This window comes from Carcharodon carcharias, chromosome 37 (genome assembly GCF_017639515.1).
Source record: "Carcharodon carcharias isolate sCarCar2 chromosome 37, sCarCar2.pri, whole genome shotgun sequence".
NCBI lineage: Eukaryota > Metazoa > Chordata > Chondrichthyes > Lamniformes > Lamnidae > Carcharodon > Carcharodon carcharias.
Window position 1 is genome coordinate 2,728,520 of NC_054503.1, and position 10,266 is coordinate 2,738,785.

The following is a 10,266-nucleotide window of genomic DNA, read 5'->3' on the forward strand; positions in this document are numbered from 1 at the left end:
TTTATCCAGCTCCCTCTTTGAACTTTAACTGTTACATCGTAGTTTTTTGGATTGAATCTAATTCAGCTACGGATGCTGTTTGCCGGACATCGCTCCCCGCAACCCCCCCCCAACCCCCACCCCCACCCTCAACCACCCCCCAACCTTTCCCTTAATGTTTTTGATGTGGATAGAGGGACAAAATGTTGAGAGGGGGGGAAAGTAATCCCACTGGTTGGGGAGTGTCGGACCACAGAACAGAGACAAAACGTTACAGCCGAACGTTTCAGGGGTGAAGTGAGAAAGCACATCCAACGCACAAAAGGCTGGTAGATGTTTGCAATGCCAATTGATGATCAACCAACTGTTAATCTCAAATCAGATTTGTTGGACTTTTGTTAAGCAACCCTATTAAGAGATAAGGTCGTGAGCTGCATTCGAAATTCCTCTTTTTGGCTGGGCTGCTTTAGAACTGAGACTTCAGCCTCCTTCCGCTTGGACTTTTGCGATGCCTTGGTGCTGGGTGGATGCTCATCACCGATCGAACATGTCAACAACCCTCCCAGCAGGCATGAGTCCCCGACATGGATCAGGCATCACTTAGATCCTGCTCCTCCCCACGTTTTTCAACAGCATAAAACCCATCACGTGTCTACCTCGCTTGAGTTCCAAAGAAGAGTCATATTGGACTTGAGACATTAACTCCGTTGCTCTCTCTGCCGACGCTGCCAGACCCACTGAGCTTTTCCAGCACTGTCTGTTTTCATGAACACATATCTGTTCGTTCTTCTAAGCTACTTGGAAACTAAGTGGAGATTTTACAGGATGGGCTCGGCGGGATAATCATCCTCCTCTGTCCAGTGCAACGCTCTGTTACTAGGTTAAGATAATTTAGCCGTTTGGCAGTACAGAACTTGAGTATTGCTGAAAAAAAGAGACAGGTCGAAGCTTTTTGTCTTGCACCCATCAGGGCACTTTGCAAGAATACCAATATAAGGGGAAAACAACAATTCATACTGTATGTGAAGAGAGAGCTGATTGGTTGGCAAGTGGACTCTGATTGGTAGAAGCGTTGCCATGGAGAATGCGCCACCGATGGTGACTGACAGTTAACTGCCAAGCATTGTTTGCAATTTAAACCAGGCAGCTTCACCCTGATCGGTCAAGGCATTGCTCTGAGGAATGAACCAGCGAATGGCTGTCACTTATTTTGTTTAGCTGAAACAGGCGCAATGTGTGTATGTGTTCTTTGGAGCCCGCAAAGAACAGGGCCCCGTGTACTAATATATGTAGCTCCAGTACACACAAACGCGCCGCACTGTGAGTCCAACTGACAGTCTTAAATTGGTTGTCAGCTCAATTCGTAGCACACTGAGGAGTATTTAGCAAATGCTGTCCAATTGCGGAATCATATCTAATGTTGGCCACTGTGTTTTGAGTTTTGCAAGCATGGGCAGGTTGGTTAGGATATGGTCTGTACCCTGCCCTTTGCAAACAGTAACTGGGACATGCTGTTTGATATGATCCGCCAGTCTTTGGGACATACAGCCTACATACCGTAGGCACATTGCGCCTGTTTCAGCTAAACAAAGTAAGTGACAGCCATTCGCTGGTTCATTCCTCAGGGCAATGCCTTGACCAATCAGGGTGAAGCAGCCTGGTTTAAATTTCAAACAATGCTTGGCAATTAACTGTCAGTCACCATCAGTGGCGCGCTGGCACTGAAATTCATACCCCAATTGCTCACTTGCTCACTTACACTTTTTTTTTCAGCATTACTTAAGATAAATTATTAAACATGATGCTAATTTGATCTTGTGTGGTGAAAATGGTAAACATTGCTTCTGGTTCCCGTCAGAACAATTCATCCATCAAGCATTCTACTTTGGCAGAAGATGAACCAGAAGATGGATGTCACAAAGTCATAAGCTACTGGCTGTCCTTTTTTTCTTGAGGCAAGTCAACAAGTCTGACAGAGAAGGGAAAGGGAGCCAGTGTTTCTTGCGCCAGTATACAGAATACTGCAGCCTAAATATTCTGCCTTCATTCTTGCTGTGTTCTTGCAGCAGTGAAAGCCTTGCTTGCCAGTTTTGGGATTGTATATATTCATGAGCTATGCTAATCAGAGTTAATTTAGATATGTTGATCAGAGCTATTAGAGAGAGCAAAGTTGTTCCTCAACTGAGAGCCTGAAAACGCAATCGCTTGCGAAAGCCATGGGGGATGTTTGCAGGCACCTATGCCCAGAGCGATAGGCAGCGCAGTTAAACCTCAAACAAACAAGCACAATCCCCTGTCTTATTCCGATAAATGCCTCTCCCACAACCCAGAGTGTATACAAGAAGCGATAACAGTAAGGAAGGCACTGACACAAAGGCAAGATGCTGCGGGTTCCAGAAATCTGGAGAAGCAGCACAAACTAAGAGGCTCGGTGTGTCAGGCAGCATCTGGGGAGGTGGGGGTGGGGTGTGTGGGGGGGGCGGGGTGTGCGGGGGAGCGGGGTGTGTCGGGGAGGGGGGGTAGGTGGGGTCGGCGGCGGAGTGGGAGGGGAGACAGAGAAACAGAGCGAGCGTTCCAGCATTCTCATACGAGGTTAACTCTGTTTCTCCACCTGGGTGCTGCCTAACCTGCTGAGTATTTCTGGGCGTTTTCTGTTTCTATGACAGGCAAGGCATTAAGCCCATCAAGAGACGTTTACAGTCAGAGGCAACCCCGCTCACCCACCTTTCCAACCCAATCTTCAGTCACAGCTCCGTAACCACATTGGACTCAACAATCCTGAAATAAGCCATTGGTCCCAATCTGCTTCTGCTAACCCTCAATCCTGTTCAATCAATTTTAATCCTATTTCTAAACCCCTTCCCTTACTTATCCCAATATTTCTGGATACGAACATACGAATTAGGAGCTGGAGTGAGGCCACTCGGCCCCTCGAGCCTGCTCCGCCACTCAATAAGGTCATGGCTGATCTGATTGTAACCCTCAGCCCCACATACCCGCCGACCCCCGATAACCTTTCACCCCCCCTTGCTCATCAAGAATCTATCTAGCTCTGCCTCAAAAATATTCCATCGCCTTTTGAGGAAGAGAGTTCCAAAGACTCGCGGCTCACGGAGTGAAAAAAATTTCTCCTCATCCCCGTCTTAAATGGGTGACCCCTTATTTTTAAACGGTGACCACCCCCTCGTTCTAGATTCTCCCACAAGAGGAAACATCCTCTCCACATCCACCTTGTCAAGACCCCTCAGGATCTTATATGTTTCAATCCAGCTGCCTCTTACTCTTCTAAACTCCAGCGGATACAGGCCTAACCTGTCCAACCTTTCCTCATTAGACAACCCACCCATTCCTGGCATTAGTCTACTCTCCACGTCAATACAAACTCTTGAGGCCTAATTCTGCATCAATGTTATTACCCTTGGGTTGAAAGTAAGAAAGTAAGTGATAGGAACAGGAGTGGGCTGTTCGGCCACTGGAGCCTGCGCCACCATTCAGTCGAGCATGGTTGACCTTGGGCTTCAACTCCATTTTTTCCCACCCGCTTCCCATATCCCTTCATTCCCTAAGAGACCAAAAATCTCTCTACCCACCCCCAACCTTAAATGTATTCAACAATGGAGCATCCACAACTGCTTGGAGTAGAGCATCCCAACGATTCACATCCACTGAGTGAAGCATCCCTCCTCATCTCAGTCCTGAATGATTGACCCCTACCCTGAGACTGTGTCACGGCCTACTGCCACCACCACCACCGCGCACCCACCCCCCCCAGGAACTAAACTAGCGAAGTTTCGCTGTATCACCACCAACGCAAGAATGTCCTTCCTGAAATATGAAGAGCCCGCAGTATTCCAGGCGCAGTCACACCAAAGCTCCAGACAATTGTGGAAAGACTTCCTGATACCTGCACTCCAGTTCCATTGCAATAGAGGCCAACATGCCATATGCCTTCGTTGCTTGCTGCACCAGCAAGGTAACTTTCTGTGTTATGGATAATGAGCACACAGCTGTCCCTCTGCACATCAATATTTAAAAGTTGCACTGTTTAAAAATATTCTTAGCTTTTGCATTCAGGTTACTAACATGTTCCTACTGAAGTTTCTTTATGCACTGCAACTTTAACCTGTCTTCTCAGACAACTGAAGGGGTCACCAGGATCAATTTTCCCTTCATTATTCAGAGGCAACTAGGAGAGAAGTTCCTTTCAGAAGGCCTTCTAACCCAGGACTAAGGTAAAAGGGTGTTGCACAGATATAATACAAGAACATCTAGCTTTCAAATGCAGAGTACTGTGTTAGACTTCAGACACCACACTGTATTCCGTAAAGTATCAGACACTCACTGTGAGTTAATCTGACTATGAATCAGAGTGTTACTGTGTATTACTGAGGGTACAGTATCAGAGTGTCACTATGCGTTACTCGGGGCACAGTATCAGGGTGTCACAGTACGTTACTCAAGGTACAGTATCAGGCTGTCACAGTGCGTTACTCAGGGTACAGTATCAGGGTGTTACAGTGTGTTACTCAGGGCACAGTATCAGGGTGTCACAGTGTGTTACTCAGAGTACAGTATCAGAGTGTCACTTGTGTGTTACTCAGGGCACAGTATTAGAATGTCACTTGTGTGTTACTCAGGGCACAGTATCAGGGTGTCACAGTGTGTTACTCAGGGTACAGTATTAGAGTGTCACTTGTGTGTTACTCAGTGTACAGTATCAGGCTGTCACAGTGTGTAACTCTGGGTACAGTATCAGAGCGTTAGTGTGTGTTACTGAGGGTACAGTATCAGGCTGTCACAGTGTGTTATTCAGGGTACAGTATCAAAGTGTCACAGTTTGTTACTCAGAGTACAGTATAAGAGTGTTACTGTGTGTTACTCGGGGTACAGTATCAGAGTGTTACTGTGTGTCACTCGGGGTACAATATCAGAGTGTTACTGTGTGTTACTCGGGATACAGTATCAGAGTGCCACAGTGTGTTACTCAGGGTACAGTATCAAAGTGTCACTGTGTTTTACTCGGGGTACAGTATCAGAGTGTCATAGTGTGTTACTCGGGGTACAGTATCAGAGTGTTACTGTGTGTTACTCGGGGTACAGTATCAGTGTGTCACTGTGTGTTACTCGGGGTACAGTATCAGAGTGTTACTGTGTGTTACTCGGGGTACAGTATCAGTGTGTCACTGTGTGTTACTCGGGGTACAGTATCAGAGTGTCACGATGTATTACTCAGGATACAGTATCAAAGTGTCACTGTGTGTTACTCGGGGTACAGTATCAGAGTGTTACTGTGTGTTACTCAGGGTACAATATTAGTGTGTCACTGTGTGTTACTCGGGGTACAGTATCAGTGTGTCACGGTGTGTTACTCGGGGTACAGTACCAGTGTGCCACTGTGTGTTACTCGGGGTACAGTATCAGAGTGTTACTGTGTGTTACTCGGGGTACAGTATCAGTGTGTCACTGCATGTTATAATGGGAACTTTCGATTCAGGGACTATGACACAAAACAGAAGATCATCAAGTTGAAGTGACTCCTACCTTCGCTGCACAACTTCCCCTGGAACCCAGTCTCTGTGCAGTCACACACGACCTTGCTGTTAATGACAGAGCACACGCCTCCATTCAGGCAGGGGTTCTGCTTGGAGCACAGGTATTCCATATCGTTTTGGATTCCTTGGCTGCCTAAGAGCACGGGGGGCGTGTCCCCCACCTTGAGGTTGGCGATCAAGCCCTTGAAGGGCAGCTCATACTTGACCGTGCTGGACGTCAGGGTGGACAGGCGGACGTCAGGCGGAATGCCTCCGACAAACAGGTCGCTGGCGACTGTCATGTCCCTCCTCTTGGACTTCACCTCCGCCGTCTTGGCTTCGGAGTCGACGACCAGCATGGTCTCCCGGTAGTTGCGGGTGAGGAGGACCATGTGCCAGTGGTCGTCGTTGACCCGCGTGTCCAGGTGCAGGGTGGCGGGCTCCACGCAGAAGATGGTGAAGCGCAGCCGCAGGCGGCTGTCGACGATCATGAGCTCCAGGAAGTCGCAGTAGCCGCCATCGTCCACGTACAGGAGCAGCGACTTGGAGGCGTTGGTCTTGAGGCTGAAGCTCAGCTCGCCCTGGGAGCCCGCGTCCCACCGGGCGTAGCGTGCCCACTGCCCGGCGGCGCCGCCAAACTCCAGGGCGCCGTTGAGGCCGACAGTACAGACGAGGAGGATGGCCAACCGAAGCAAACGGGCCTCAGCCACCATGTCGAGGACCATTTTCACGGTGGGTGGGCCAGGGGAGGGGTGGGTTGGGGAGGGGGGCGGGGATGGGTGGGGGGGTGTGGGTGGGTGGTGTTGTGTATGTGAGTGGGGGGGTTCTGGGGGAGGGGGGGTGGTAGTCAGTGTCAGGGCTTACGACCCCAAACGGCTCGGGTTCTCAAACGCGCCGAGGCCCGGGGGGGATTCGCGCGTTCGGAAACCTGCTCGGCGCCACCGTCCTTCGCCACCCCCCCCCCCCAACCCCACCGGCTTGTGCTGCTGAAGGAAACCACCACCCGCCTCTGCCCCCACCCCCCCCACCCACCCCACCCCCCCACCCCACCCCCCCCCCGCAACAACCCAAAGGGTCACAGAGTCACCTCAGCGGCAGCCCACTCCACGCATATGTGCGCGCGGCGGAGATTGGCACGGGTTTCCAGAGCAGCGCTTGGCACCCCCCCAGTGGCCTGGAATGCCCCCCTTCGCAAGGCACTTCGCTAATTCCACAAGAGAGCCAGCTGCCGAGGGCCTTTCCTGGGGGAATTCGGAACTCCCTGCGCGTCTACCTCTCCATCGTCCCCGAAAATCCTTTCCCCCACCCCCCTCTCTCTCTCTCTCTCTCTCTCTCTCAATATCTCCACACACAAAACAAAAACAGAGCTGACGATCCAGAGACACAAGGCCCCTCTCGCCCCGGGTTTTGTCACTGGCGCCCCCCCTTTGCCCGGTCCTGTGTTCGGCGTTGGCGAGGGAGGCGGGGGGTGTTGCCGGGGGGGGGGGGGGTGTTGGTGGGTGGGGAGGAGAGACGCTGGCCGCTAAGCCGGAGCCAAGCCACAGGAGGCAGCGTGACACATCGCTTCCGGCTTCCTGAACTCCCAGAGGGCGGAGCTTCCCGGCGAGGCTAGCGAGGGGAGGGAGTAGGGAGGGAGGGAGGGAGGGAGAAGCTGCGCAGGGAGAAGGAGATCACGTCGGCCGGCTTGGCACCCCCAGGTCCATCGCAGTTCACCGTTACATCGCACTGCCCCCTCAGTCACTGTGAGCGCTCCGAGCAGCTTCCCCAGATGTCAACCTGTGCAAAGCGAAAAGTAAAATAAGACAATAAGTGATATTCCCACCTCACAATGGCTGTCATTAGAGTCACAGCTGCTTAATAACGCTGCCAAACAATCATGCGATTAACTCTGCATGCACGAGGGCATTCACTGCACAGCACAGAGTGTTAACAGTCGCACCGGCACTCTCGCTGGAAGTATAAGCTTCACCTTGCCCCCTACCCTTTCACCCCAAAAGTTACATCTGTTTGCCTCAAACCCGCCAACGTCCACTGATTTCTCAATAGCTCCCGCTTGGCTCCCAACAGAAGCTGGCCCCTCACGTAAAATCCACGCTTTAGGAATTACTTCTGGGCTCAGGGTCAGGCATATCGTGTTTTCCGGTGACGAGCTACAGCCTCAGCATCCTCCCATGGTCAGTCATTACGCAGGTAATACCTTCCAAACCCACGACCGCTACCAACTAGAAGGGCAAGGGCAGCAGACACATGGGAACACCACCGCCTGCAAGTTCCCCTCCAAGCCACTCACCATCCTGACTTGGAAATATATCGGCCGTTCCTTCACTGTCGCTGGGTCAAAATCCTGGAACCCCCTCCCTAACAGCGCCGCGGGTGTACCTACACCACAGGGGACAAAATCCTGGAACTCCCTCCCTAACAGCGCCGCAGGTGTACCTACACCACAGGGACTGCAGCAGCTCAAGATGGCAGCTTCACCCCCCACCACCTTCTCAAGCGGGCAACTTAGGGATGGGCAATAAATGCTGGGCCCAGCCAGCGACGCCCACATCCCGTGAAAGGATGAAATAAAAGTGCCTCATGTGAGTTGCAAGGCATTGCTCATTCTTCACCACGCAGCCTGTTGTGGCTCTTGCCTCAGGGGCTTAAGAAAAAAACACATCTATATTTAGGTTAGGACCGGGATCTTCAGAGAGTGCACTGGCAGTAGCAAGGAGCCCCTGTGGGAAGTACCAGGGCTCACAAAGATTTCTGGGAAGGTGACTGACTTGCAGAGGCCTTGGGAATTTGTCAGTCTTTACAGTCCCCTACAAAATGCTCACACCATCCCCGTCGACTCGCTGCCAAGGACCCCCTGGGAACACTGTCATGCTCCGCAGGGCCTTCGGTAAACTGTCGCCTCAACCGGGACCCCTCGTAAATCCCGACTCACCCCAGAGGGAGCTCCTCCAAGTACTGATAAAAGCCCAGGGGGATCCAACTCAGAGACACCAGAGGCCTGAGCACGGTCATGTGGGGCCTACACTGCAGTACCGAGGGAGGTGCCGCCTTTCAGAACATGAACTGAGACCCAAAACCCACCCCTGACCCCACCGCCCCCTCCCCCCCCCCCCACCCCCTCCCCCCCCCCCCCGCCCCCCCGCCAATCTGTCTTCTCAGTAGGGTTGCCAACCCTCCAGGACTGGTCTGGAGTCACCAGGAATTGGAAACCAATCCCCAGGAATCTGCTGTGTGCAACCCCGGAGAAAAATCATCGGGACATTAAAAAAAGGTTGTTTTGCTCTGTCATTTCTTTACCAGAGATAAAAGTATTGAAAACGGTTTTAAAAAAAAAAAGGCTGCTTGGCTAAGAGTCAAGCGCCATCCAATCGGGTCATGAGCCTCTTTGCTTTCCGATTGGCGTAGGAAGGCCGTACGTCACAAGGATGGAGGTGTTGGCCGACTAATGGCTGGAGCGCGAGGGGCGAGTCATGTGACGATACCTCCAGGGATACAGTGAATCACAGTTGGCGACCCTACATCTCAGGTAGATGTTAAAGATCCCACGGGTCCCACTGGCAGAAGAGTGTTCAGTTGTCAAGGGGCCAATGTTTATCCTTTAACCAACATCACAAAAACAGGCGAACTGGGTCAGCACGGCACTGCTACATTTGTCTACAACACATATACAATCCTCTTAAGACACAAAAAACCCAACAGAGTAGGCGAATCAACCATGACTAACTGGAGAAGTTAAAAATTACATTATATCAAAGGAAACGGCTTATAAGGTTGCCAGGGACAACAGCGGTAAACCCGAGGATTGGGAGCAACTTAGAACCTAGCAAAAGGGTGACCAAGAGACTGATAAAGGGAGGGGAGGATATGTATGCAAGCTGGCGAGAAACATAGAAGCTTCCTTAGGTATGTGAGAAGTGTTATGACCAGGATGGGTGGAGTGCACTTGTCTGTCTCTAATTCCACTGCTCCAAGGGTCACAGCAGATATTTAAATTATTCCTTCAGCGAGCTATACAGCCAAGTGTATGCTTTACCTATTAATCTCAGAATGACCACTCAGTGCACAGGTTTCGTCAATAAACAACAAAATAATTAGTTTACGATAAAACCAGACTTGTCAAGTAGAAAGACAAAGCTTATTAATATAGGTGGTGGTGTAGTGGTAATGTCACCAGACTTGTAATCCAGAGGCCCAAGCTAATGCTGTAAGGGTTCAAATCCCACCACGGCAGCTGGTGGAATTTAAATCCAATTCATAAATCTGGATTATGAAATAAAGCTAGTTTCAGTCATAATGACAAGTATCATTGATTGCTGTAAAAAACCTCATCTGGTTCACTGATGCCCTTTAGGGAAGGAAATCAGCCTTCCTTACCCAGTCTGGCCTACATGTGATTCCAGACCCACAGTGATGTGGTTGATTCTTTAAATGCCACTCCCCCCCCGTGAAATGGCTGAACAAGTTAAGGGTGGGCAACAAATACTGGCCTTGCCAGCGACGCCCACATCCCATGAAAGAATAAAGAAAAAACATTCGGAAATATGAAAGTATTATATTTTCTCTTTCTAAATACCATAACAGTCTCACACACACACACGCAAATTAAATGAAATAGAGGAATTCTGCCAAATGGTTGAAAGTCAAGGGAAGAGCATAAATAGTGGAGTCCTTGAAATGGTGTCCGGGTTATATGGTTGGTCTCTCAGCGCTTGTCTATGAAACAATCGATGACTCTTGCACTACTTTTCAGGTGGAC

General features: G+C 50.5%; 1 protein-coding gene across 2 annotated transcripts in view; it reads right to left on the bottom strand.

Moving 5' to 3' along the window:
- Nucleotides 1–6,235, bottom strand: part of LOC121272973 (neurexin-2-like) — a 2,565,635-nt gene extending 2,559,400 nt beyond the window's left edge. For both annotated transcript variants that reach the window (XM_041179880.1, XM_041179879.1), the window contains exon 1: nt 5,521–6,235. In XM_041179880.1, coding sequence (XP_041035814.1) covers nt 5,521–6,235 — 715 coding nt within the window. The remainder of the gene's footprint in view (nt 1–5,520) is intronic.
- Between the last annotated feature and the right edge of the window lie 4,031 nt (nt 6,236–10,266).